The sequence below is a fragment of the Podospora pseudocomata genome, chromosome 3 (genome assembly GCF_035222375.1).
Source record: "Podospora pseudocomata strain CBS 415.72m chromosome 3, whole genome shotgun sequence".
In the NCBI taxonomy this organism is placed as follows: Eukaryota; Fungi; Ascomycota; class Sordariomycetes; order Sordariales; family Podosporaceae; genus Podospora; species Podospora pseudocomata.
In genome coordinates this window covers 3,654,438-3,681,248 of record NC_085887.1, presented here as the reverse complement: position 1 = coordinate 3,681,248, position 26,811 = coordinate 3,654,438, and the positions used below count along the sequence as shown (strand labels likewise).

Below are 26,811 nucleotides of genomic sequence, written 5' to 3'. Positions count from 1 at the left end.
TGATAGGAGCATTAAAAGGTAGCGGTCTTCAAAGGAGAGATAGACTTCAGGTGTGTTGTAGTAAGCGTAAACGGAGAAGGAGGCTATGCGGAGAATGTAGCCACTATTATGACTGATTGTGAGTTGCCTGAATACTGCCAGCGGTGAAGGGGAATATTTACATGATCAAAGCGGACATGGTAGCGGCGTAATAATGCCATATTGGGCGTATTTTGGAGGTTCGCAAGGCGCTGTAGCCAAACGTGCACAGGAAAAAGAGTGTAAAGATGCCCTCGACGATGGCGCTAGCAGCGTAGACGAAAGGGGGGTCGACACTGTAGTAGGCTGTTTTGGATCGCTTTGCCATGGTTAAAAGGATGCCGCAAGACTTGGAGTATAAGCTTGGAGAAGAGTCAGTTAGGGGAAGTTCTCAAGAGTGAATGCCAAAGACCTCCATCACTCAGTCGAACTGTCGATGAGAGATGTTATATGTTGCCATCCCCTCTTGGCGAGGCCTCTCTTTTTAACAGCTGCGCCATATTGTTTTGACGCCGGCAGGCAGATTACCAGGACTCGGTTCCAGATGTTGGGAGACTTGGCAGGGCGCATTATGTGACTGACGGGCGATGGTTTGGCCGGCCTGACATGTTGACATTGAACATCGTGGCTTGTCAGGGTTAATGCCCAAGTGGTTAAGTTTGGAAAGATCCCTAGGGTTAGCTGTGGCTCAATCATTGACATTTTGGTTGGCCAGTGGGAAGCCCTCAATTGTCCGTTACTGGTTTCAGCAACTCGTGGACAGAAACCAGCACTGCTCCCTTAACACGAACCCCAGCTTCTCTCTATTTGCTTCTTTCTTTACACCCTGCTTTCTCGCGTCCTCCGTCCTCACCATGATGGATTTTTTTTTTTTTGCCTAGCTTCTAGCACGGTCAGAAGACTCGCCAACTCAGCATCCGAAGGCCGCAGTGAAATGACCGTGGATTCTGACCAAGACCCAGGCCTTCACGCCAACCGGGAGATGCTCCCTGTCCCGGGCCCTGTCACGCCTCGGCCCGGCGACAAGCTCTGTCATGTCTGCGAAAAGCTCCAACTGAGTCCTCGACTGTTTGTCGTCCTTCCGGGAGATGAGGGTTAGGGCTAACCCGAGACTTATTGCAAGCAGACGTATACAACGTCTTTGCTGGTGTGGCACGCCATATCAAGCGGCAGTTGAATACTGACATCTACCACAGGCTGCCAACCATCTATTTCGACTGGTTTCTGCTATGGTGTCCTCTACTTCTTCACACTCGCCGCCTCTCAGAAACGACCAGCCAACCCGTGGGGCCCAGCTGGTCCTGGTTCTCATGGTTGGCTCTTGGTCATATATATGGGACTGGTATTGCCGGGAAATTGAACGCATTGACAGAGGGATACGAGAGCGATGTTGGGTTTTTGGTATCAGAGCCTGGGACATGATACGACAGAATGCAAACGCCTTGCGCGGCTCAATGACGACATGAATGGAGCTGTTGAGCCACCCTTGAAGGCTGAACGCAGAAAGTACTATGATAGGAGCTTGGAACCATCAAGTTGCAACAAGGTTGGATGGATGAACATGTGCTTCAGGCAGAAAGAGAGTTCATGCTACTCTGATCTGACTGAACACGATCTTGGATGGGGGTACAAGGTGATGATGCTTGAAAGGAGAGATGGGGACGGTGGCAGACACGCAACAGGGTCGATTTCGAGCATGTATGCGGAGCGTGTCGCCGTTGGACCCATTGACATGTGCCAGTTGCTGACTCGACTGGTCTGGAAGGAGATCATTCTTGGCTAGCATTTTGTGGGCCATCTGCACGCAAATCATTCCTCTGCACGCTTGGTCACAGAGTGCCTGGCTGTTGACTGGTCCAACCATTGTCAAAATCTTGGCAAGGCCTCCAATTTGGGTTATCAGCCCCAGAGTCACGACCGTTTCCATGACCACTGCCCGCCTTTGAGTTTCCTAAAAATGCTCAGCTGAACCAAGCCAAGTGAGCCCGCGGTGGAGTACCCTGGTCAGGTCGGCGGTTAGCTTCTTCCGGGCGGTCAGTCGAACTGTGCCAACCCATACAAATATCCATCATGGTTCCCCCAAAACTGTATCCAGAAGCCTACCACCTGACCAACTCCAAACATGGCTGCTGTTCAGCTAGATCTCGCAGCAGTGCAGCAGCTCGCCGCTGAGCAGCGCGCCCTTCTTGACACGATTGACGAGCTTCGAAAACTTGGCCTAGGAAAATTTGTCCAACTTCCTCAACTCATCGTTGTTGGCGATCAATCATCCGGAAAAAGCTCCGTCCTGGAGGCCATCTCTCGTGTCCGCTTTCCTATCAAAGACGGACTCTGCACGCGCTTTGCAACTGAGTTGGTGCTTCGCCAAGCCTCCCAGACGAAAGTCAACGTCCAGATCCAGAATGATGCTGGCGATGTGGACGATCATGTCTTTGACAGAACCGGCCTCAGCAACGACGAACTTCCTGCTATCATCGAGGAAGCCAAAGATTTCATGGGTGTCGGCTCGGGATCAAGTACATTCTCAGAACAAGTCCTCCGGGTGGAAATTTCCGGCCCTGCTGTTCCACAGTTGACGCTTGTCGACCTCCCCGGTTTCTATCATAATGAGACAGAGAACCAAGAGGCCGGCGGTGTTGCTGTGGTCGATCGGCTCGCAGAAAAGTATATGCGCCAGAAGAACAGCATCATCCTCGCCGTTGTCTCAGCCCAAAGTGAGCTGGCTGCCCAAAAGGTCTTGAATGAAGCGAAAAAACACGATCCTACCCGAGGGCGAACCCTGGGAATCATCACCAAGCCCGATAAGGTTGACCAGGGCTCCCACAACGAAGGCCAATACTTGCGTCTGGCGGAGAACAAGGAAGGCTCTCACAAACTGGCACTCGGCTGGCATGTGCTACGCAACCGAACTCATATGGAGATCACGTCAACAGATGGCGAGCGTGATGAGGCCGAGAAGAACTTCTTTCGAAACGGAGTGTGGGCAACAATCAAGGCTCAGGACAGGGGCATCGAGGCTCTCAGGGACAAGCTCAGCCAGGTTCTCTTGGCACACATTCAGCGCAAACTTCCAGAGCTCATCGAGGACATTGAACACTTGATCAAGCAACGTCAAAGTCGACTCAAGGAACTGGGCGAGCAACGTTCAACACCACAGGCCATGAGAACGTACCTCACCAAGATCAGTTCCCGTTTCCGTGAGCTTGCTGGCGAAGCAGTTAGGGGCAACTACCTTGACGATTTCTTTGGCGGTTTGTATCCTGATCCAGATTCGACCGAATACACCGATGCTCGAATCAAGAAGTTGCGCGCCTTGGTGAGGGACCTCAACAGAGTCTTTGCACACGTTTTGTTGGTCAAAGGCAATCGACGCAAGATTCTTTGGGACGGCGATAACCATGACAGGGACTCTGATGACGGTGAATCTGACAACGAAGAAAATGAATGTTCTGAGCCAGAGCTTGCAGCCCATCTTCATCAGCTTCTTGAACATTATCCTTTTGAAGACCCAGCAACCGTTTCGCTCGCAAATCTCAAGGGCGAGTTGGAAGCCATGGCCTCTGAGAACCAGGGCACCGAGTTTCCGGGCTCACCCAATGATCGATTGACGCTCCGTCTCTTCCGGGATCAATCACAGCCTTGGGAGGACATCGCCGAACGTCATATCAAACTGATCACGAAAATTTGTCAGGGCTTTACCGAGAAGCTCATAGATCATATCGTCGGAAGAGACCCCAAGACGGCACAGGCACTCCTGAGAGAGTACGTTGCCCCATTCTTTCAAGAAAAGGCGTCTTTGCTAGGTGTCAAGCTTCAGGAACTGCTGTATCACTACATGAATGGGTACGATCCTATGCCCTTGCTCAAGAACACACGAAGCCGGAAGGGGGGCGAGCGGCGAGTTCAGCAAACCGCCCGTCAACTTGAGAAGGTGTATCCAAATCTGGAAGGGTTGACCCATGAACATGTGTCGAGAGCTGTGTTGGAAGCAGCTTCAGAGGCAACCCCGTCTAGTGATTTTGGAACAGACAAAATCATTGAGAGCATGGCCAATTATTATGACGTGAGTTTTCCCGGGAGATATTTGGTATTTGGAATGGCTTGCGCTGATATCTGTCTTACAGAGATCACTTGACATCTTCATTGACAATGTTGTGGTCCTCGGACTGGAAAACTGTCTTTTGCGCCATCTCCCAACCATCCTCGATCCTGATATGGTTCCTAACATGACAGATGAAGATGTCGAAAAGGTTGCCGCTGAATCACGTCCGGTAAGGCAGGAGAGAGAAGAGCTGCAAGTTCAACTTACCAAGCTCCAGAGTGGACATGCTGCGTGCAGAGCGTTCCAGCCAAGAGATTTGCCTTCGTTCTCTGCGTCGAGCAGAAACGGGATGGCAATTGGCGGGACCGGCCTTGTTTTGAGGCGGGGACCTAGCCAGAGCCCAGCTCCGATACCAAGCATCGAAACCGAGAGAACAGCAACTCCTGGGAGCCGACAGTCAACCGCTACACTCGGCCGCACACCTTCCTCTTCTTCGACAAGCACTGGTACACCACGTGTTTCGGGATCTTCCGCTCCTGTTTCTGCTTCAGCCCCAGCTCCCCGCCCAATCTTCGCGGACATGAAGAACCCACCCGCCCCCAGGTCTGGTGGGTTATTCACCACCACACCATCCACGTCCGGGGTATTTAGCACTAAACCAGCCACGCCCGGCACTGGTGAGCTATTTGGAACGAGTGATCCTGCACCAACGGCTTCTTCGCTTCTTGGCCCCAAGGGCTCTTCAGCGTTTGGTAATCCATCAACTCCGAACTCAGCGTCTTTGGTCTCTGCTCCCTCCGGCACAAATCCCTTCACATCAGTCGCCAAGGCTCCCGCTCCTTCGCCATTCTCCAATGCCCCTACTGTTGCGTTTCCTTCCGGAGGATTATTTGGCAGCAGTAATAACCAAAGTGGTGGTGCTATGTATAGTACGAAGCCGGGGCAGGCATCAGATTCGGGTTTTTTCAGCTCTCCTTCCGCCAAAACTGGAGGGGCTCAAAGCAGTTAGTTTTTTTCTTCCTTTGTCTTTAAGATTTTTCTGTAGCTATCTGAATTTGAGTATTGTGTCGCCTTTGATCTTTGTGGTTTGGTGCTGTCTAGAATGAAGGCTGACTGGCTGTGATGGGTTACCAGTGCCTTTACCCCATCGCGAAGCACCTCCGATCAATTACAGATATGTACCTACAAAGTTTGATAGCCCTGGGCTGCCTGGCGAATATGACATGTTCCATCACATAGCGGCCTTGCCCAGTTGCAAGGGTTGGTCTCCAGAGGAGGTACGCCTTCATCAGATAACAGCGGCGGGCACAACGGGATTTTAGGGGCCTTGAACGATGATAGAAATCGCTTTCGCTATCATTTGACGTACTTTTGACTATCGTTGTTACTATCTTTCAAGGTATATTGTGCCTCAAGCATTGATTTTTTTTGGTTGGCCAATGGGAAGCCCTCAATTGTCCCTCACTTAGTCACTGGTTCCACGACATCGCGCGACTCGTCGACAGAAACCAGCACTGCTCCATTGACACGAAAGTGGATCTAGCTTCAAGAGAGATATTTGAGAAAATGACAAAAAGGAAAACAAAAGCATATAGATTAAACCTAATTCTCACACTCTACTAGTAATGTTATATCTCCTCCCATGTCCCATCGGGTGCTAGCCCTGACAATATTATGCTTTGTCTCCCGTTGGGGACGAAAAGCTTTCAATAGGTACGTATGGTTTCTATTCTCCACTTTTACATCTCAACTTTGGAAATTGGAATGCGGGCTTCTTTTGAAGAAGCTAATGTATCCTGTTGATCTCCAAGATCCCACAACTTTCGTTGTACTATAGCATTTCTAATCTAGTGTTACAGGCCAATATCCTGCCGCCGAAGATTAGCGAAGACCACGAAGTCGTCGAAGGGCAATCATCTATAGTAAAGGGTCGCACTGTACTGTCCATCAGTAAGTTATATTTACCTCGATGACGCTGCTTTGCTAAAAAAATAATCGTTTCAAGTCCTCCCTAGCGGCGCAAAATAACTCGAAGTCGTGCGTCCGAGCCCTCCTGATCAGGGCGAAAGCAATATCAACCTACAGAGAGCAGATGCAATGGGGATTACCGGGCTCAAGGGCACAATATCATCAGATGACTGGGCCTACACCACAGCCGCCGAAGCGCAGTTGGTCTTGCTAAGCATCTTCAATGAACAATGCAGAGCCTATTTCGCAAGGGATGAACCAAACTTGAAAAATGCTTGGATCACGGCGGAAAAGGCAGACAGCAACGAATGTGTCGTTATCGATTTTTGGGAATTCGAGAATTTCATACTCCGCGCTAGGCCGGCGGCATCCTGTTAATGGATATAACCCTGCGGAGTTCTATTTTTCTAGGCGATCGCATTTATATAAAGGGATGTTTAGATTTAAATATGAAGTTGGGAGTCAACCATCTTGAAAGGCTTACAAAGTAGTTATCTTTCAAGGTCTCCATTCAAACCACCATGGCACCAATCTCTATTTTTCATGTCCACAACGTGCACATTAAAGCAGTGGCACAATCACAGTGACTAACACCTGTGAGTTACCCTTCCCACAACGGTTCTCTCCCGGCCACAGCCCTTCCAGGTCAAACTCGAGGATAAATGGGTCCAATCCTAAAGGCTCGACTTTGGCCATTGGGCCGCCGCCGACAATCACCTTCACCGGACCGAAGAGCGGGCGGCTGTTGGCAGACACGTAGAGGCCTGTTAATTTGGGTCAGCTTTTTGTAGCTTCAACGGACGAATCCATTTCTCACCTAGATTCCCCAGCGCCTTCAACTCAAGATCTGCCTGGATTTCTGATGTTTCCGGCAGAACTTTATAAGTTGTTGCTATCACAGCAGCAGCCCCCGCCATCTTTCCTAACAGTCCCAAGACAGCCACATCAGTCTGCTGAAACCGGCGGACTGGGTATCTGGTAATGATGTGACAGTCGTGCGGCCCGAAGTGAAGCTCCATGATGGCCAGACTCCCATCAGCGTGTCTGAGAAGTTTTCCAGAGCTGTGCACCCGGAATAAGTAGCCCGCTTCATCTCCCGCTAGAGATGGCTCACAGTAACTCAGCGAGACTAGCTTTGTTCGCGGCACATTATCAAGATTAAACACTGCCGTGATAACGACCCGGTAATGCTCCGCTCTGACCTGGAGGAACTGAGTCTCTGAGTGCCCGGTGTACATCCCCACCGTCCTCCCCAGCTTCTCTGTTCGAAGCACGAGGAGTCTACCGTCTGGGGCTTTTGCAGTCATTTGCTCGATCAGGTCGAGGTCGTGCTCACCCGGCGTGTCAGTGATATAAATTGGACCACCGGAAACACATCGTGCTGTGGCGTGGAAGCGGGAGTATTGATGGCGGGTTTGGAACATGTCCCAGTCTGGGAGGACGTCAAAATGCTGCATGAGAAGGGCGTTGTGGGCGTTGCAGAAAATGTGCCAGGAGTGGGAGCTGGTTTTGGAGTCAGCATACCTCTTTGAGCGCCATCAGATGGAGGGACCTGCCTTGGGTCATCCGGGAAGAAGTCGTCAGATGTCCTCACCATCGGCTTGGGAAGGTCTTCTCGCAGGAACGAGTAATACATCGTTTGTGGTATCTGCGCCATACAAGCGATGGCCCTACCACCAAAGTATTTGAGGGATGCCAGCCTCCATGCGTCCTGATACGCTGTGATCAAGGCGAGCCTGTCGTCGGCATGGTCTGCGTAGTCCAGGAAACTTTGCGTGTCGACTTTGACTGCGTCCACACCTGCGTCAGACAGAAACCTGCTTGTTCATCAGCTGTGACGCTGTGTTGCCTCATAGATAGTTACTGACCTGTAAAAATCATCAAACAGCCGCTCAGCATCGCTCCTATCGACTGTCGTCATGTCCCCACCGCCCAGAAAGATTCCTTCACGCCTTTTGAACGTTCTCATTGCGTAGACCTTGGCTATTTTTCCACTAGGTGCCATGCCTCCCCAATGACCAAAAATACCATGCCAAACGGCAATGAACTGAATATAGGGAGACACTGATCTGATAGCTGTGATGAGACTCTTCAAGCCACCAGGAAAATGCTCCTTGTTTGCCTCAAAGTCAGACCACTGCCTGTAAAAGTCGGATTTTCCAGGCTCAAGCTGAACAGACTGCCAGTTGTCATCAATGATAAGAGTTGTGAGCTTGACTCCCTTCTTGTCCAAGCTGGTGAGCGCATCGAGAATCTTGCTTGGCGAGAGATATTGTCCTAACCCGTTCCAGGTGCAGTAAGCAAAGCCGTCATACCATGCTTGAAGCCTTGTTGTTTCGCCAACGCTGGCTGAGCCTGCATTTCGTAGGCCTATAGCGAAAGTGCCGCTCCTATGGCCCCGAACAAATTCCCTGACTGGCCTCATAGCAGCAGCAATGGCTTCCTCGCATGTCTTGTCAACAGCAACTAACACACGGGCGTGAGCTGGCTCAGGTCCATCGTTCCTTGACGAAATCAGAATCTGTCCATTCTCGTTTGAAACAAGCGTGGTCAACAGATTGTCAATCCCGCTGATGGCTATGATGACGACGTGCAGCCCATCCCGCCTCAGAAACGAAAGCATTACAGCTCCCTCGTTGAGTAAAAAAACCTCTCGGCCATGCCGCGGCCCAAACCAAGCATCGTTGTGGCGAACAATACCAAGCCACCGAATGCAATCGATTGCTTTGCCTAGAGAGTAAAATGCACGACCGCAGGTTTGGCCCTGAGCAGCTGGTGTACTGGCTTTTAACTCCCACACGGTTTGCGTTGCCGCGCTGGTGACGGCTTGCCTTGGGGTTACCACGATATCTCTACTGATATCGTCCAGGTAGCTTGACAAATTGGTACTTGGGGTGCGAGTAGCAGGAAGCACAACCTCGCCATCTTCACTCCCATCAATGTCCTTGATCCAGAGCCATGGCGCATCTTTACTGACCCGAAGCTTGACCGTGAATTTGAAGAGGCCTATCCACGCGGATGCCTCAGTAAGGGTCAGGACTGCGCCTGTGAAATACTTGCGGTCGTGGAGATTATCAAGTCGAGGAAAGGCCGTGGACTAAGGAGCTGTCAACACAATTTGGTTCTCGCAAGTGTCCAGTTGACGAGTGATGCGCACTTCGGTGAGGCCTAATTCAGACCATTCGCCAGTCGTCGTGCAATTGTGCCAGATCCTAACGTCGCTAACGGTGGGAGGGACTCCAACAACGAATTGAACCTAGTTTGAGACGATATTAGTCATCGAACCGAGCCTTGTGGCTGTGCTTTGAGACAGACGAGCGAGAGGTTAGGCTCGAGGATGTGGATGGCGCCCAGTGGGGGATGGCAAGTGATGGTCAGTGCCATCTGAACAACACAGACTACTTCGTGTACAGGCGTCAAGGTTTTCTCAGTGGGGTCATTAGGCTGCTGTGTTTGATGACTGGCTGATGGTGCAAAAAGTGATTGACGCTGAGAAGGTTTGCTATCTAAATGCTATCGGGATCGAAAGAGCGGGGGAGCAAACACACTTAAGTGGGGTTGGCCACCCACCGAGCCTCCAACGCCTTCGCACCATATAAGCACTGTGATACTTCCACGCACATCAAAGTTGACTTTGGGAAACACTGATAAGCTATCCTGGTAGTTTTCCTTCCCAATGCTAAACTCGACAATGGCGCTCGTTCAATTTTTCGAAGCAGGTATAAAGCCTTGCACAATTCTTGCGAGCAAAAATACCACAGCTTCACGCTCTTCCTCTTTGGCATCTTCCTCTCCAGATACCTCAAACTACTCGGTGCCCTGATGCCCAAGACTCATCGCCATGCAACTTGCGCACACCCTCCTCCTCGGCTTTGCACTTTCATCGCCTGTCTCGGCAATGTTCACCTGTGGCAACGAGAATGCCACTCTCTTTCCCCCACCACCCATCGACAGAAACCAACTCGGTATGAGAAGACGGCAAATATATCTTCTTCCTCCTCCCATCGAACTCATTGTTCATGTTGTTGCCCGCTCAAAAAGGCGTCAAGATGGTTATCTTTCAGTAAGTACAATGCACGACATAATACAAGCTATGAAGGTATGCTGACCAAGTCTCAACCAAACAGGACGAGGACATCCATCGGCAGGTTCAAGTGATCAAAGACTCATTCGCACCCGCTGGTATCACTTTCAACCATACCAAAAATCATTGGATTGTGACAAAAGCCTGGTCTTTTGAGACACCCGGGTCACAAGATTGGGTGGACATGCAGTCGTTGTTGCATGAAGGCGATCAGAGGACACTCAACCTCTACTTCGTCCCATGGAAGAATGCTACTAAAGGCGGATTTTGCACGTTGCCGTGGTCAATGGGTGGGCCGCTCGATGGCTGTGTCATCAAGAGCAACACAGTGCCTGGAGGTGGACACAGTTATTGGAGCCAAGGGAAGGCAGCCGTTCACGAGATAGGCCACTGGCTCGGACTCGCGCACACGTTTGAAGTCCGCGATCCTGAGAACCCGTGCGACCCAACAGATCCGGACGATGGCGTTATTGACACCCCCAAGTTCGATTATCATCATTACACCCAGGAGATGAAGGGCACCTGCCACCTGGACCTGAATACGTGTCCCCACTTGGAAGGCAAGGATCCTGTTCACAACTACATGTCGTATGTCTCTGATGAGTGCGCGACCGAGTTTACAAGGGGTCAAGTCGTGCGAATGTATGAGATGTGGGCAAAGTATCGGGCGATACTTCCGGAAAATGAATGGGAGAAGACTGTGGAGGGCTCATGAACAGGCATACTGTGGCCTCGAGGGGGCGGAAATTCCTTTACCTGTCATGTCGTGACCTGTGTAGTAAGGTACATGACGAGCTTGAGGAACCTGTGACTTGGGTAGATAGCAATACTTTATATACACCCATCTACGACCATAACGTGATCTCTTCATTCTTTACACCTTCCCCAAACTCCTCACATACTCCCCCACAATCCCCTCCGCCCCCGGCCCCTCATCAACCACCAACCCCAACCTCTCCGCCGTGCTCAGATCAAAATCCGTCGGCCAGCTCCTCAAAATCCTTTCCAACCCCTCATCCCGCACCTCCTTCACCAACCCCAACTTATCCTCCCCGCCAAACTTCCCCAACGCATCCATCATCTCCTGAACAGAAACACTCACCCCCGGAAACTGAATCACCCTCCTATGCACAGGCAAACACCCACTCTCCAACCCCAAAACCCTAACCAAATTCTCCGCTATCGTCCTCGGCGAAGCCAAAAAGCTCTTGAAACCCCTGTCCTCAATCGGGACCACACACTCCACCCCCCTCATCGGCTCCCTTATAATCCCCGACAGGAAGCTCGACGCCGCAGCCGTCGGCCTCCCCGGCCTGACACTAATGGTGGGAAACCGAGCAATAAACACGTCCAAAAACCCCTTTCTGTGCAGCGAGGTGAGGTACGACTCCGTCATGAGCTTGTGGCAGCCGTAGGTGCTTTCCGGCGTGGGCAGCACGTCGTCGGTGATTTTTCCCTGGGGTAGAGGCTGTCCGAATACCGCTTGGGAGGAGGCGTATATGACGCGGCAGCCGGGGTTGGTGAGGCGGAGCTGGTCGGTGATGAGGCGGATCGAGTCGACGTTTACTTTGAGGGAGAGGTCGTAGTCTTCTTCAGAGCCGGCGGACATGATGCCGTGGAACAGGAAGATTGCGTGGAGGGGCTGGGCGGCGGTGAGAAGGGTGGTGATGAAGGCAGGGGAGGTGATGTCGCCTTGGAGGAGGGTCGCGTTGGAGGGGTGGGTGACGTTGGGGGGGAGGATGGGGGGGTGGAGGTCGGTGAGGACGAGGCGGTATTCTGGGGAGTTGAGGAGGCGGGAGGCCAGGAGCGGGCCGACGAGGCCGGAGGCGCCGGTGATGATGATGTTCTTTGCTTCAGACATGTTTCGAACAGGGCGTGAGTATTCAGTGTTGTGAAGTTGTTGATTGAGGGAGAGGCGGAATGTCGTGTCACCGCTGTGATGAGACCACAGGAGATTAAACCCTTGTTGGTGGCGTTGATGCATGTTGATGCGGGGTGGTCAGTGAGGACAACATCTGAGAGGTCAAGCTTCGAACAGGTGGAGTCAATGACAACAACAAAAAGAGCTTCCCTGATTTATTTGGTTTACCCCAGGGGCTAGTGTCTGTGGCATTATGTCCGTCGCCACATCCTAGTAGTGTACATGTAGTTACAAGGACAATCGAGATTTACCCAAGCCTTTTAAGCAGAATACTTGCTCACCATTCTCAAGAGCGCCTCTTGAACCTCACGAGGACTGGTGGCATTCAAGAAGTGTCCTCCACCTGGTACAAGCGTCAAGGTAGCCTCGGGGGAGCTGGTGAACAACTTGATGTGCTCAGCCGGCAATTTTACTCCAAAAACTGGATCTTGCTCTCCCTGTTCTTGTGTCAGATTTCATCCCGTCTCGAAAAAGCAATCACAATAGAGCAAACTCACCTGCAACCAGTAAACAGGGCACCTGATGTGTCGCAATCTCAACAAGAGACCGTCACGCTCCAGCAAGTTGGTCAGGGCCATCCTGACCTTCTTTCTGCCCTCATCTCCAACATAGACCTGCTTCAGCGTCTCATCCCAGAAAGCCAACAGCTCTGGCTTTGGGGCAGCACCGAATCCCAGGCCAGTGACCATGCCCCTCCATTGCTCGTCAACAACAAAGTCAGGGGTTGACTCGGAAACCGACCACTTTTCCAAGAAAGGAGTGAGAACAGCAGCTGGGTCCCAGCTCCCTTGAGTACGCGAGTAGGCAGACTCCGAGTCCATTGATGTGCCGAGAGGAAGTAGGCCAAGAATCTTGCTCATGTTAGTAACACTCTCTGGTGGAGAAATTGAGACATCAACTTACCCGCTCAGGAGCAAGCAAAGCCATGCGTACAACCATCCTGCAGACTGTTGTTAGCCCCCTTCTCTTCTCAGCATAAAACAACAAACATACCATCCGCCCTGGCTGGTTCCCAAAGCAAAAGCCTTCTCAACTCCCAACGCGTCCATAACCTGAAGCGCCATCTCCGCGGTGTCCCAGTAGGTGAAGTTTTCCCTCTTGAGAGCAAAAGTCGAACCATGACCCAGAGGCTCAATAGCCAAAAGGTTCACGGCCGAAGTCAGCTCTTCATTGGAGAACTGGTCATCAAACAGCGAAACAGTCGTGCACATCGAGTTGATGAGGACGACCGTGGGCTTGGTCTTGTCGATGGAGCCTGACGGAGATGAAAGCCGATACCCGACTTTGATACCGCCCATATGGGGTACCGTCACGGTGGTTGTTGCAGCCATTGTGGGTAAAACAAAATAAAATAAAAAGGGTATCGGATTCTTGAATCTCTGACCAAAAAATACCGGGAAGAGATAGCACGAAGGATCAAAAAGCAATCCCGAGACAGCGGAAAGGAGGGGGTTATCGATCCCAAACTCGATGCCGACGGACATCAAACTGACCGCCAAAGAATAATAGCGAGAAATACTGTCTGCGTTAGTTCATGCAACGTAGGCGAACAATCAACAAAAGTTCGAGGTGGTGATTGGTCAAATCACCTCAAAGGTCCCCAGGATTATGAATCGCAATGTGGATCCTTGCAATATTCGGACTAGTTTGGCGGAAATTGGATGGAGTTCGGGATTGGCAGAATAGATATAGGGATGGGGGCCTTGTGAGTTTCTGTATCCACCTTGACCATGACATGATGTTATTCCCGTACCACAACCATCATCATCACCACCAGACCACCATCATGCCCTTTGACCGCCTCCCAAGCTTCCCGTATGTACAAGTGTGTCCCATGACTGTAGATCAACCACTTAGCGTACCTCTCTCACTTCTATCTCAGCCGAGCCGGTGCTGCCATAACCTTCAGTCGCCATGATCATGTAGTTCCAGCTGCCGAGCTTCAGCCCGGAAGCAGTCCAGGCGTCGAAGTGGTTCTGCACAGAGATGGTGCCGCCGACGCGCTTGACCTGGCGGACAGACCAGTACTGGTCAAAGGTAGCAGTACCCTGGATGGAAGGCTGGTTCACACGGCGGGTGCGATACACGTCGTAGGTGCCGCCATCGGACTGGAGAGTGCGGAACTTGGTCGTGCCGGCCGAGGGGTTGTAGGTGCCGTAGGCCTCCACAATGTAGTACTCGACGAGGGGGTTGACAGTCCAGCCGTAGAGGGCGAGGTCTATGTTTATGTCAATGAGTGCATGAGAGAGAACGAAAGAGTCGGAGAGGAGGAGACACATACAGCTGTTGACGTTGTAGTTGTTCCAGGTGCCGTTGTAGGCGACGGTGCGAGAGGGACCTGGGTTCCAGCCCTTACCACCAACCCAGTTGCCAACGTTCCTCCAGCTGACCTTGTAGGAGCCGCGGGGGCCGTTGTTGTAGTCGACAGACCCCTGACCGTCGGTCCAGTAAGAGTAAAAGTAGCCGTCGTGGGTGCCCTGACCAGGCTGAATGCCGCGAAGGGCAAGCTCAAGAGGGCTGGCAACAACGGTTGCCGCCGCGGCGAGGGCCGTGAAGATGGAGGTGAAAGAGACCATTTTTTCTGTGAGAACCAAGTGTCTTGACTGGGGTGGTGATGATCAGCAATTCAAGGGGATTATCACCAACCTTTTATACCTGACACAGTCATGCTTCCTCGCCCCCTTTTCTCATATAAAGTCGATATGAACACCGATTTCAATCATCCATACAGCCATCGACACGCCTCGGTCAGTGATGTCTTACACCACCATGTACACGCAAGTATACGCCACCCCCGGATTGCTAGCCCCAGAACGGGCAATCTACCGGAGAAAAGAGTGGTTAAGTACCGGCATTGCTTGGCGTCACTCTGGAAGAATAGGACCCCACGTTACCATGCAGCGACGAGCAACGGTATCGAGATTGTGGGGTAAATTTGCCCGATATTAAGCCCTGGGTTGCAATCCTGCCCATCAGCGGGTATTCTCACTTTCGCCATCTCAGCCCAATGTTTGAAACAGAATGACCTCCCCAACACCCGGGGCGGCGGATATTGCTCTCTGATGGATTTGCAATCTTGAACATACAAGTACTGAGCCGGCAAAATGAGGACGATGGGGCAATAGTGACGCGGCTTGAGAGAGATTCAGAGAGAAATCCGGGATCGTGTCCCGGTTTGGGGCCCGTAGGCCGTGTTTGACCTGTGATGATTTAGCCGGAATGCTGAGATCTTGATCTTCTTCAACGAGATTCGTTGCTTGTGATCATGAGATGTTTTTTTGAATCTCGAGATGAAAACGGCGCCTAAGCGCATGAATCAAACTGCTCTGGAGGTTGGATGAGATGAGGAAGTGTAAGCGCGTGAATCGGATGTGGTTGTTTGGGTCGGGTTTGTCATAGAATGCCTGGGACAATGTCTATAAGTTAGGGCATGATCTCTAACGTATGGGTAGGTTGAAAATCCTACCTTCTAGTAAGAACAGGGGGAACGTTCTTTATACGCCATGATAGGGGACCTGTCAATGGTCTTGGTAGGAGAAGGAGAGCCTCATCGGACCTAAGACTTACCATCATACCGTTCCTCTATCACATTAGCCCTTCTTAGCATGAGCATATCTACAACCTGAAGAGATGCCCAGAAATCGCCCAGACTCTTGGCGTTCGGTCGGATGATCCGAAGACACCGTCAGGGACGGCATTTTGCTGATCAACAGGAATCGCTACCGCGGCTAATAGTACTAAACTGCTGGTTCGCCGCTCAACTTCTGACGCACAAGACGGCCAGTGGCAGGTGAATCCCAGATTCCAAGAACTCCAAGACTCTTGGAGCGGGCTGTGACAGTTAGGACAGATATGTGAAGAGCAGGCTCAAAATGGTGTCTTTTTGGTGGCAGAGCTCTGGTTTTGTCTTTTCGTTTATTTTCCATCGTTTTATGACATGATTTTGCGGTCAACTTTGAAACCATCACGAATTATTCTGAAATATTCTAGCTTGATCTAATTGCCTTACCCACCCCACCGCCTCCAAGATGGCGCTGTCGATCCTGACAACCTCACTCTTACTCCTCTCGGGGACAGCATCAGCAAATATTCAATCCCAGCCACCAAAACAGCACGTCTTGCCCCCCCTGAGATCACATGTAAACGACTGTCTCCCAGGCCCCGTCAAACACGACCTCTTGCCATCTTGTGAAACCGCCTTTGTGTCCAACGAGACTCTCAAAAGTGGTCAGGAAAAACCTTGGACACACACCCCATTCTGCTTGGACACCAAAGCAGGAACACCATACTGCGTCTTCACCGCATCCAAGTTCCAGGGACCAAAACGAGGAATCAGCATCATTGCCCCCTTGTCAAACAACGCCTCTTCCTCGTTGGCCCAGATCGAGAAGCTCATCCTCGCGTCTCCCAAGGCCAAAGATGACTTCATTACTGTAGGCGAAGACCTGGAAGACCCACCGTATGCACTCAGGACGATTGATGGCAAGGGTTTCGGGCTGATTGCCACGAGGAAGATTCCAAAGGGGTCGATCTTCATGACTGACTACGCCACTTTAATGGCAGACAAGGACTTTGCTGCGAATTTGAGAATGGAGCAGGGGAGGTTGCTGCTCAGCGAGGCTGTTGTGCGGTTGCCTTACCCTGATAGGGTGCTCAAGTTGGCGAGGAGCAGCACTAGACCAGGGGATGTGCCGGCTGCGGAGGATGTCATGAAGACGAATAGTTTCAGTGTGGAAGCAGGTGGGCATGGTTATGTCGCGCTGTTTCCGGATGTTTCGGTGAGGGTTTTCTGGTTTGTTTTTTTCCTCGGGCAGTCTCTTGCAATTCATCTGTTCCGGATTCACAAGAAGAAGCCTGCTGCTGACAAAAACCTTCTTACCAGAGAATGAATCATGCGTGTAAACCAAAGTAGGTCTTTCTCCGCTTCACTTGTCACGATTCGCTAACATGAATCAAGTGCCATCACTCGATTCAATGCCGCCGCGCTCTCCAAGACCATCACTGCTTTCCGGGATATTTTTCCGGGAGAAGAGATTACAATCAGCTGTGAGTTATACACTTCTCTCTGTTACTCGCTTCGTCAAAACTTTAGCTTACCTCAGCCAAGACACCGCCTTCAACCTCCAATCCAAAATCCGTCTCCCCCGCCTCAAGAAACTCTGGGGCTTCGACTGCTCGTGCAACCTATGTGCCGGCCCCCCAGAGCTTCTAGCTGCCTCAGACGCCCGCCGCCAGAAAGTTGACGACCTTGGCCCTGAAATCGTGGAGTTGGTTGAGGAAGGGAAGTTTGACGAGGCAGTCAAGCTCAACAAGGAAATGATCCAAGCTTTGACTGAGGAGGAGATTTTGCCTCACATGGGTGATTACTATGAGATTATGGGACGTTTGTATCAAGCATGGGGCAAGAAGAAGGAGGCAGTCGAGTGGTTTGAGAAGGCATTGGATGAAGTTGAGGGTTTCAAGGCGGATGGGGCTGACGATTTGAAGAGGATTATTAAGGCTCTCAAGGCGGAGAAGAAGCAGGCTTGAAGAGATCAGGAGGAGACGGAAAAGTGCTGTTTTGTGGGGGCGACTTGCCCCTTTTCGCCCCTATTGTGGAGTCGGTGGTTCAGGGTTATGTAGTTGAATGGAGTTTATTTAGGGTATAAGCAGCAAATCGAAAGATCATTATAGTAAAGTTTTCTTCGTGATAGAATCGGCTCTCTATGCCTGTGCTGTGGCTTATTATCTTATCTGAGTTGTTCTTCCCGGTCAAGGGAAATGTATTGCCGCTTTTAGACTTGGGTGGGGTGTGTAGTTAGGAGCAGCACTGCCTCTTCCACCCTACCTCCCTGTCAATTTCAGCTTGGAAAAAATGTGTTTGATTTCGAAATGTCTAAATTAACCAGCTTAAGTTCGAGTAACGAATGTGCAAGTCAAGGTAAAGGCCTAGTTGAATCGTCATATAACGTATATTATAAGCGAGTCGTACATATAAGCGAGTCGTACAGTCTCCACCACGACGCGTCCTCCTTACACCTAACATCAATTTTTTCCACAACCCTATATGCCTCCTACTTCAAAGGAAGCCAGGATACTCTTAGCCCTTGAGGCTCTTCGAATCAATGAAAAATTAAGCCTCCGAGCTGCAGCTAAGCTCTACAACGTACCAGCTATGACTCTCTCTAACCGACGCGCTGGCCGGCCTGCACGACGCGATATAACACCCAATTCGAAAAAGCTGACTCAATCGGAAGAGGAAGCTATTGTCCGATATATTATTGAGCTATGTACGCGAGCTTTTCCACCAAGATTGCGTAGTGTAGAAGATATGGCCAACCAACTGCTACGCGTACGCGACGCGCCCCCTGTTGGCAAGCTCTGGGCACATAACTTCGTCAAACGTCAGCCACAGCTCCGTACGCGTTTTAAGCGTAGATACGACTACCAGAGGGCTAAGTGCGAGGATCCAAAGGTCATTGCCGAGTGGTTTGCGCTCGTACGGAACACTAAGGCTAAGTACGGTATTGTAGATGACGATATCTACAACTTCGACGAGACTGGGTTTATGATGGGTATTATCTTCGCGGGCATGGTAGTTACGACCTCTGACGGCCTTAGCAAGGCGAAACTGGCCCAGCCTGGCAACCGCGAATGGGCAACGGTAATCCAGGGAGTCAATGCCCTCGGCTGGGCCATCCCTCCTTTCATCATCTTAGCCGCGCAGTACCACCTTGCCAACTGGTATACCGAGTGCAACCTACCGTCTACCTGGCGCATCGCAACCACCGATAATGGCTGGACTAGCAATGCGGTAGGCCTAGATTGGATTAAGCACTTCGACTATTACACAGCGTCTCGCACAAAGGGCAAATACCGGTTATTGATCCTCGACGGCCACGAAAGCCACCACTCGACCGAATTCGAGCGCCACTGCCAGCAGAACAATATTATTACACTCTGCATGCCTCCACACTCCTCCCACCTCCTTCAACCACTCGATGTTGGCTGCTTTGTGCCGCTAAAACAGGCGTACGGTCGCCAGATCGAGGACTTCATACGCATTCATATCAACCACATAAGCAAGCTCGAGTTCCTCTGTGCCTTCCGCGAAGCCTTCTTCGCCTCTATAACGGAGAAGAATATACAGGGTGGCTTTACGGGTGCTGGCCTTGTGCCATACGATCCAGAGAGGATGCTTTCCAAGCTGGATATCAAGCTTTGTACGCCAACACCCCCGACCTCACGGCCTGGCGTTGCGCAACCTTGGGTCTTCCAGACACCACACAACCCTCGAGAAGCCGAATCGCAGTCAACGCTCATTAAGACACGCATTGTCAACCATCAAAATAGCTCCCTAACTTCGATATTAGCTGCTGTGGACCAGCTTGCCAAGGGTACAACAGCTATAATGCATCGAGTGGCTCTCCTCGAGTCAGAGGTCGCTTCGCTCCGTAAGGCCAACGAGGCACTAAGCAAACGCCGGAGAGCCAAAAAAACACGCGTACGTCTCGGAGGATCACTTACTGTGCAGGATGCACACGATCTACTGGATAACAAGGCCGTGGGTGGAGAGGGAGTGCAAGAAACGCAGCCGGATGGTAGTGGTGCAGGGGGGTCTCATACGAAGGTTCGGTGCTGTGGTGTGTGCGGCAAGCCTGGCCATAACGCGCGCACTTGCCAGGAGGCTGGAGAATCATCTGATACATCTATTGCAGAGGAAATTGTAGTTAGTTACTAGTGTTGTATGTAGTAATTAAGGATAGTTGTCACGGCAGGCCGGACCACTGCACCATACCCACTGTGATTGCTATCAAAAGCTACAAGTGAGCCAAGCTTCCTGGCTTGGCTCGCTCCAGTGGTATATATATGGTGACGCCGCCACAGCCGTCACAATAGTTGTTGGTAGGTAGTGGAGAACCCACGGCTCGCTTGTACCCACGACTCGCTTATAAAATACGTTAAGTTAGCTATAATAACTACACCACCGCTTCCTCCCAGTTCTTAGTAACTTAGTATGGACAGTAGCGCTCTGCGTCTATCATTTACGTTGGCAGCGCCCTTCTCTAACAGTAGCTTCCTAACCACCTCCTTACCGTTATGTTGCTCGCTAGTTAAATAGATATGGCGAAGATTAGTCCCTATAAAACTTCTTTCCGAAGCGTACCAGAATAAATGCTCCCTGAAGCTCTCCTGGAGTAAAGCGTCGTAAAAGGATCGGATATGTGGGATGAGGACATCTAACGATAATGCTGATTGATATAGAAGCACCTCGATTGCTTTCCACTGGACGTGCCAGTCCTCATCCTCGAGCCGTGCTGCGATGCTCTGGAGCACCTGGTCGGGGAGGTCGGCGCGGCCTTGAAGCGCCTTCATTGCTGCCCGCCGGACGCCCCCGTCCTCATCCTCGAGCCGTACTGCAATGCTCTGGAATACCTGGTCGGGGAGGTCGGCGCGGCCTCCAAGCGCCTCGATTGCTGCCCACTGGACGCCCCCGTCCTTATCTTCGAGCCGTGCTGCGATGCTCTGGAGCACCTGGTCGGGGAGGTGGGCGTGGCCTCGAAGCGCCTCGATTGCTGCCTCCCGGACGCCCCTGTCCTTATCCTCGAGCCGTGCTGCGATGCTTTGGAGCACCTGGTTAGGGAGGTCGGCGCGGCCTCGAAGCGCCTCGATTGCTGCCTCCCGGACGCTCCCGTTCTCATGCTTGAGCCGTGCTGCGATGCTTTGATGGATCTTGTCCGGTAAGTTATTATGCTGGTTTCCTAACATACGCAAGATAGCAGCACATTGGCGTGCAGAGGTGCGGTTGGTCAGCCAGGGAAATACGACTTTTATAACATTGAACGGCACTGCTGTTCGTTTAGATAGTGATTCGAGAAGAACCGTTCTTTCGCCTTCAGATGCTTGCGTTAATACATTGGACAGGACCTGCCCCGGACACTCCATTTCATGGACTAGTTTGGAATTCCCCGTAGAATCGGATTCAAACAGTAGCCACTGTTCTAGTTGGTTTTCTAGCCTCGCTCGAAGTCCCGTGAAATTTGACTCCTTCCGCTCAACTTCGCTCAGGCAATGCATGACAAGGCGTTGGTGCGTAGGTCCTAGGAGATCGCGTGGTTCCTTCTCAATCATCTGGAAGAAGTCGAGGGCCATGTCATCGGCATCGAGTAATCCTGCGACAAAGCGCCAGAAGATATCGTAGCGAGGATCGTATTTGTACTTCTCAAGGAAAGTGGCAGGTTCCATATTGTTACAATTGTCACGGCTGAGTTGCAGACAGTTGAGCTGTTGTTTATCTTTCCACTGTCGAATGAAATACCGTGCTGCAAAATACTCTTGAAACGTGAGGTGTAAGAAGTGGTAATTTCGATCTTGATCGTTTGATGAAGGGTCCGACGTTCGTAGGAATGAGAGACAAGGCAGATCTTTATCAAGTAGGAGATCTGATGCAAATCTATCAGAAACAGCGTTTCGAAGTTCCCAATCGAAGTCTATCACGTCGTCATAGAACCCCAAAAAGGCAAGGCACTCAAGGAATCTGAGCTCCTGCTCCACGAAGCTTTCAATCTTTTTCCGGCTAGCCTTCTTAATCTGGTCTCCCGTTAGAGGCTCACCATCCTTCTTTTTCTGTAGCTTCAAGATATCTTTTTTCCACAGACTCGCCTCGATAGCTTTGTAGACAGCTGTCATGGTCTCCGGCACACCTTCCCGAGGAAAACCATTCCAGGTGTAGCAAAACGCATCTAGCTGGATCGGGATACGCATTAGACCTTGCATGAGCGGATGGCGTTGCAGAAACGATTGAACCTCTTTGATCTTTTCCAAATCGCGTTCGCGCGTTTCTCGATCGGTAAAGGTGTTTTCAATGTAGGCCGTGATTTGGTCCGGGTAGAATCCAATGGTTTCCAACTCGAGGTCAAGAGGATCTAGCCGAGGAGGAAGCCGTGCGTTGGGCCGGGCAGTGATGATGACATTTGGCTGATTCAAGAGCTCTTCGAGGAAGACGGACATGTCACCGCCTAGGCCCTGTGACACTTCGTCGAAGCCGTCGAGGATGAGCAAAGTCCTGCCGCTCTTGGTGTCCTTCAAGGCGCGCCACAATGCTTCGGAGAGCTCGCGGCCTTCGAGATCTTGAGAGAAATACTCATGGTAAAACAAATCCCGGAAGTTGTATCCGGCACTCTGTCTCTTTTCCACCTTCAGGTTCCGCAGTGGTACCCAAAGCACGCGATTGAACAAGCCCTGCCATAGGTTGTTGTATTTAAAATCATGGACAATCTTCTTGCATAGAGTAGTCTTACCCACTCCTGCCCGTCCACGGATCAGGATGCGACTTGGCTGTTTCTTCTGGCCGTCCTGTGACTTGCGGGGCTCAAACAGCGTCGGCAGCGTGACCTCGATCGTCTTGTCCGGTGTCTCCACATTTAGTCGGGCGAGGAGCGAAAACGGGGAAGACTGTTGTGCTGTATCTCCTTTTCCTCCGTGAGTTGCATTATCGCTAGGCCACTCGACAATGGCCAGATTGATGTAGCATCTGTCCATCGGTAGCAGGTCGCCCGATAGTCGTTCAATTTTGAGCCGTTCAGCGAATAGTGCACATTGCGAATCCTGGTGTCCGCCTGTGCGAGGGGGGTTCCATTACATATCTTCGTGAGAAACTCTAGAATCTTTCCAGAGACTTGTTTGTAGTCCGGACATTTAGGGCCGTCGAATTTGTTCATCAGGCGGTGGGTTCGATCGAGCGGCAGCGGTTCAAGGACGATTTGAAGGATTGCTGACCTCATGTCAACCAGCTGGGAATCGTTAGTCGTAGCTCTGGGACGTCGGTGCGTCGCGGTTCTCACCTGCTTCCATCCAGGGAGTGAGGCTGGCAGCCAAGGAAATACCTTGCGCCAGAGATTCGTTTTTCCAAGTTCGTAAAAGCAGAACACACGGCAGGGGTTGTGATTATCTTGACATAGCCGCGTGAACCTCCGAACTAGTGCCTCAAGAGAGAAGGTCGATCCCTTCACCCAGCCGAGCAGGTTACTCACTTCTCGGCGACGGATCAGAGCCCATACGGTCAGACCTGGATCTGCCCAGATAGCTACGTCTTCGAACGAAGTCCCTCCAAACGGGGTGGCGAGGAAGATAATCCCACGTGTTGCTGTCCTCAGACTATAATAGCTGCTGGATTTATAATCGGCGCCCACAAGAGCCTTTGCCAAGATGATTCCCCCAAGGCAGGAAGCGATGAAGAGAATCGGCCGGTCTACTTTCTTTTTATCATGCGTTCTCAAGAGATCTCTCTTGATTCCTTCGAATAGGAGCAAAGCGATCTCGTCGTCCGTCTTCTGGACCAAGTCTGACGGCTGAAGCAGATCGGCAGGCCAGTCGCATGTGAAGATGCGAGCTGCTTCCACTTGACTCGGGAGCATTCGCGGGTCGGCCAGCCAGTTAACGGTATTGTTGGGATCGTTGGGGTCTACCCATGTCCACGTGTCTGGCGACTTTGTGTCGACGCCATGAATGGCAATGATGTCGATGTCGGTGTCTGTCTCGCTCTTGTCAGGGTTAACTTGACAGAGGCGGACGTCTTGTCGCGTGGATCGTGCGGGGCTTGAGCTGTCCCTGGTCTGAGACGATGGTGCGGGCTTGGAACGCGCGAACGTGGGATAGAACCACAGGCCAGAGGCAATCGCACCAGCTAAGTGACAAAGAGCAGTGGTCCATCCGATCAAATGCATGGCCTGGCTGAGATTGACAGAAGGCATGGCTAGGTACTGGCAGCGGGGTTTGCACGGTCAATCCCGAGACTCGTAGAAGTTCCCCGCACCGCTGATGCTGTGGCTCGACAAACGTTGGCGCGGTTGCTCCCAAGTGGAGGCTACTTCCGGCCTTTCTTGTTCGACGGCGGTAGGTGAACAGTGTTTGATACCGATCGCTTCTGGCGGACAAAGGTCAAATGCCTGGTGCGAGCAGTTGAGTTGTTGATTCTCTCAACTGCGTGGAGGCGCAAGCTCGAAGTGCCATGGAGTGTCCATGTCCAATCATATTGGTCCGCGGAGTCGGGCAGCATCATCGACCGGAGCCAGCAATACCTTTGGACAAGCAGGCGCGGCGCAACTGGACAGCCGTTACGAAGTCTAAACAGACCGCAGAAGATCAAGGCGCACGGTCATGTTTACAAGCAAGAAAGGGCTTTGGGAGTTGAAAGCGGGTTTGTCGTGGCCCGCCTTCTGCTTCGTGAGTTGATTTGGGAACAAATGCATGGCGGACTGGCAAGATGGTGGGGCCATCAATCATTTCAAATCGAGATGATTGCGGTATACCAGTCCGGTAGTGTATTGCAACTAGCTAGGCCACTCTAGGAGTGCACTAAACTTAGGAAGCAAGGATAGAACAGAAGGTGGAGGTTCATCTGCATGAGCTTCTGGTATAGCTGTGTACGTTGGTCTGAGCGTGGAGAGAGCAGAGACGTGTGCGACTCCAGTCCAACCTGTTTGTAGCTCCTTGGGCTACGTCTTGACAATAGAGCCTGCCCGTAGCCGGCGGAATAGAGCCCAGATTGTAGCTTAGCTGAATACTACTGTCATCAACCTGTTAACCGGTCCTACCTGTGACACTCTATAGCACGTCCTCCTACGGAGCAGAGATAATGGGGTAGACAGAACAGCACGCACTTGAGAAGGGGCTGGTCCATCCTACCGTCGGTTTCCTAAAAGCCGTCCAGATCTTACAGGATTATAGCATATCGCCCCAATATCAATAACCCCAAGACCCGAGATTTGCGGGTAGGCTAAGGGGAGCAAACGACTATATACCTGAGGTGAGGGCCTGGGCTGTGCCGCAGTGATGAGTCAAGTCCAGCACAAACGTGTACGGACATCCAAACGTGATCCAGTCTCTCGGCTGAATCCTCAGCAAAACGCATTCCTTGCGATAGTACACATATGATTTTGATTTCGGCTTCGAAGATCGGAGTGGTAAATATCCAGTTATACAAAGAGCTATGCTTCATCATCATTCCGCCTGAGAGCCTGAAAATGCAAGCTCGATGTACCGAAGTACCTCTATTTTCTACAGCCCGTTTTATTTTCGATTTCTATTTTCTGTCGGCGGTTATATACTTCAGGTTCATTAGAAGACTGAGGGGTAAAAATGTAGAAGATAGGGAGAGAAATCTTCCTCAGTTTTTGGCAGTATGTCTTCCGAAATCTGTATCGGATTTCCCTGGAAGTGACAGTCGAGTTGTTCATGGGTACCCTCGACGAAGTATGAGCCAAAATGTGGAACAGTAACTACCTAAAAAGAAGAGAAAACCGTAGGACTAAATAACGCAGCAGTCAATCACGTACAAGTCTGGCGCCTTCCAGCATCAACTCCCCCCGCAAAATACCTACGCAGCGTGTCCCCATCGGTGCCTCGCCTTATCCCTCATGACGACACCCAGACAAATGAAAACACCAAACAAAATCACGACACACAACCCAACAATCACCCTTCACGCGTCAGGCCCAAAAAACATCCTCGGCCAAATATTCATCCCCGTCTTGACTCCTCCCTTCACCGGCAAGCCAGCATGCGCAGTCCTTGCATCCCCCGTCCCATTCGCCAACAAATTCACCCAAAATATCGCATTCCCCGGAACAGGCCTAAAAGCCAACCCCCCGTCCTCATGCTCCCTCCACACCTTGTCTCCCTCTCCAGCCTGAGGCGTAATCGGCCTCACCTTCGGAAACCAAGTCTCCCCCGACCCCTCCGTCACATTACTCTGCAGCACCACAAAAAAGGTCGCAACACGGTTGTACAGCCGCCGTCTACCCGTCTCTCTGTCCTCGTCGGTGATCCTTGGACGGGAGAACCAATCAGTGTGGAGGTCGAACTTTTGAGAGTCCGTGTAGCGGACTACTTGGGCTGGTCCCATTTCGTCGCGGCCCGGGGAGAGGAGGGTGCCGAGGAAGGAAGAGGAGCGGGAGAGGATGCAGTTTACCAGGTGGGAGTCGCTTGGTAAGGGGGCGCTCCAGGAGGTTCGGGCTTGGGAGCCGGCCGAGTCGGCGCCGCGGGAGACGATGGGGGATGGTTCCAGGAGTGGGGTTGAGAGGTCGATTAGAGACTGGGATTCAGATTGGGAGACAAAGTTGGGGATGTAGATTAGGAGGGGATCGAGGGATATGAGGTGCGTGGTGTAGGTGTGTTTTGGGCATGTTTTGTCTGTTGTTTGGGGTGACTGGAGGAGTGACTGAAGGGGTGTCGGTAGGAATGATAGGTTGAAATTGGTGAGATGATGGTGGATGACGTCTTTGGAGACGAGGTGACTAAGAAGGATAGGACCGAGGTATGCGCTCAAGGCGACAGTCACTGAGAGTGTGATGAGATCCAGCGCTCTGGCCATGGTCACTCAAACGTTGACCGATCGCTTTACCTGTTTGTCAGCCGCAGGCTCCTGCTGCAATCACTATTTTACATACAGCATTGACAATGAACTGGATGACAGGTGTCGCCTGTTTGAGTCGTGTCCATCGGTTAAAGTGGCTGGCTTGGCGAGCCGAGTGATTACACGAAGGGTGATGAGACAGTGTGCCCTAATTATCCGCCCGCTTCGTGGGCCAAAAGAATGAAGACTGCTGCTCGAGGACGTAGGCAGGGTAGTGAGTAACTTTTATCACGGAACGGTCAGTTGCAATCTTCATTATTTTGTACATAAACTTGCTGGCGTTCACCTGAGGGAGTCCTGGGAGTCATATGTCCTATACAGTCAATAGTCTCTTGTGTTTGCTTTCTGTTCTGACTTCCCAGGTCTTGTTTTGAAAGACGGTT

The 26,811-nt window shown here is 51.5% G+C and overlaps 9 protein-coding genes across 9 annotated transcripts; 3 read left to right on the top strand and 6 right to left on the bottom strand.

The window, feature by feature from the left end:
• The first annotated feature begins 797 nt into the window (after nucleotides 1-797).
• QC762_310470 (uncharacterized protein) lies at nucleotides 798-5,555 on the top strand. The gene is made up of 2 exons (XM_062889344.1): nucleotides 798-4,081; nucleotides 4,143-5,555. Exons 1-2 carry the CDS (start codon nucleotides 2,141-2,143, stop codon nucleotides 5,067-5,069), a joined length of 2,868 nt encoding a protein of 955 aa, XP_062745309.1. The 5' UTR covers nucleotides 798-2,140; the 3' UTR covers nucleotides 5,070-5,555.
• A 211-nt stretch (nucleotides 5,556-5,766) lies between these two features.
• QC762_310400 (uncharacterized protein) lies at nucleotides 5,767-9,522 on the bottom strand. The gene is made up of 6 exons (XM_062889338.1): nucleotides 9,186-9,522; nucleotides 7,897-9,125; nucleotides 7,553-7,845; nucleotides 6,846-7,460; nucleotides 6,557-6,792; nucleotides 5,767-5,856 (listed from the first exon to the last, which is right to left on the bottom strand). The coding sequence occupies exons 2-5, from the start codon at nucleotides 8,649-8,651 to the stop codon at nucleotides 6,590-6,592; spliced, it is 1,866 nt and encodes a 621-aa protein (XP_062745308.1). The 5' UTR covers nucleotides 8,652-9,125; nucleotides 9,186-9,522; the 3' UTR covers nucleotides 5,767-5,856; nucleotides 6,557-6,589.
• On the top strand, nucleotides 9,519-12,295 carry QC762_310390 (uncharacterized protein). Its single transcript, XM_062889337.1, has 2 exons — nucleotides 9,519-10,091; nucleotides 10,156-12,295. The coding sequence occupies exons 1-2, from the start codon at nucleotides 9,870-9,872 to the stop codon at nucleotides 10,825-10,827; spliced, it is 894 nt and encodes a 297-aa protein (XP_062745306.1). The 5' UTR covers nucleotides 9,519-9,869; the 3' UTR covers nucleotides 10,828-12,295.
• QC762_310380 (uncharacterized protein) lies at nucleotides 10,987-12,096 on the bottom strand (the record flags this gene model as incomplete). Its single annotated transcript, XM_062889336.1, has 1 exon — nucleotides 10,987-12,096. One exon carries the CDS (start codon nucleotides 12,094-12,096, stop codon nucleotides 10,987-10,989), a length of 1,110 nt encoding a protein of 369 aa, XP_062745307.1.
• Nucleotides 12,294-13,517, bottom strand: QC762_310370 (uncharacterized protein; the record flags this gene model as incomplete). The annotated part of the gene is made up of 4 exons (XM_062889335.1): nucleotides 12,294-12,470; nucleotides 12,531-12,884; nucleotides 12,937-12,973; nucleotides 13,027-13,517. 4 exons carry the CDS (start codon nucleotides 13,515-13,517, stop codon nucleotides 12,294-12,296), a joined length of 1,059 nt encoding a protein of 352 aa, XP_062745305.1.
• A 369-nt stretch (nucleotides 13,518-13,886) lies between these two features.
• Nucleotides 13,887-14,860, bottom strand: QC762_310360 (uncharacterized protein; the record flags this gene model as incomplete). Its single annotated transcript, XM_062889334.1, has 2 exons — nucleotides 14,315-14,860; nucleotides 13,887-14,251 (listed from the first exon to the last, which is right to left on the bottom strand). Exons 1-2 carry the CDS (start codon nucleotides 14,607-14,609, stop codon nucleotides 13,887-13,889), a joined length of 660 nt encoding a protein of 219 aa, XP_062745304.1. The 5' UTR covers nucleotides 14,610-14,860.
• Nucleotides 14,861-16,061: 1,201 nt separating this feature from the next.
• Nucleotides 16,062-17,562, top strand: QC762_310350 (uncharacterized protein; the record flags this gene model as incomplete). Its single annotated transcript, XM_062889333.1, has 3 exons — nucleotides 16,062-16,825; nucleotides 16,991-17,079; nucleotides 17,141-17,562. The coding sequence occupies 3 exons, from the start codon at nucleotides 16,062-16,064 to the stop codon at nucleotides 17,560-17,562; spliced, it is 1,275 nt and encodes a 424-aa protein (XP_062745303.1).
• Nucleotides 17,563-20,016: 2,454 nt separating this feature from the next.
• Nucleotides 20,017-23,429, bottom strand: QC762_0059250 (uncharacterized protein; the record flags this gene model as incomplete). Its single annotated transcript, XM_062883575.1, has 3 exons — nucleotides 20,017-22,631; nucleotides 22,655-22,805; nucleotides 23,046-23,429. The coding sequence occupies 3 exons, from the start codon at nucleotides 23,427-23,429 to the stop codon at nucleotides 20,017-20,019; spliced, it is 3,150 nt and encodes a 1,049-aa protein (XP_062745302.1).
• A 2,066-nt stretch (nucleotides 23,430-25,495) lies between these two features.
• QC762_310340 (uncharacterized protein) lies at nucleotides 25,496-26,386 on the bottom strand (the record flags this gene model as incomplete). Its single annotated transcript, XM_062889332.1, has 1 exon — nucleotides 25,496-26,386. One exon carries the CDS (start codon nucleotides 26,384-26,386, stop codon nucleotides 25,496-25,498), a length of 891 nt encoding a protein of 296 aa, XP_062745301.1.
• Nucleotides 26,387-26,811: the final 425 nt, after the last annotated feature.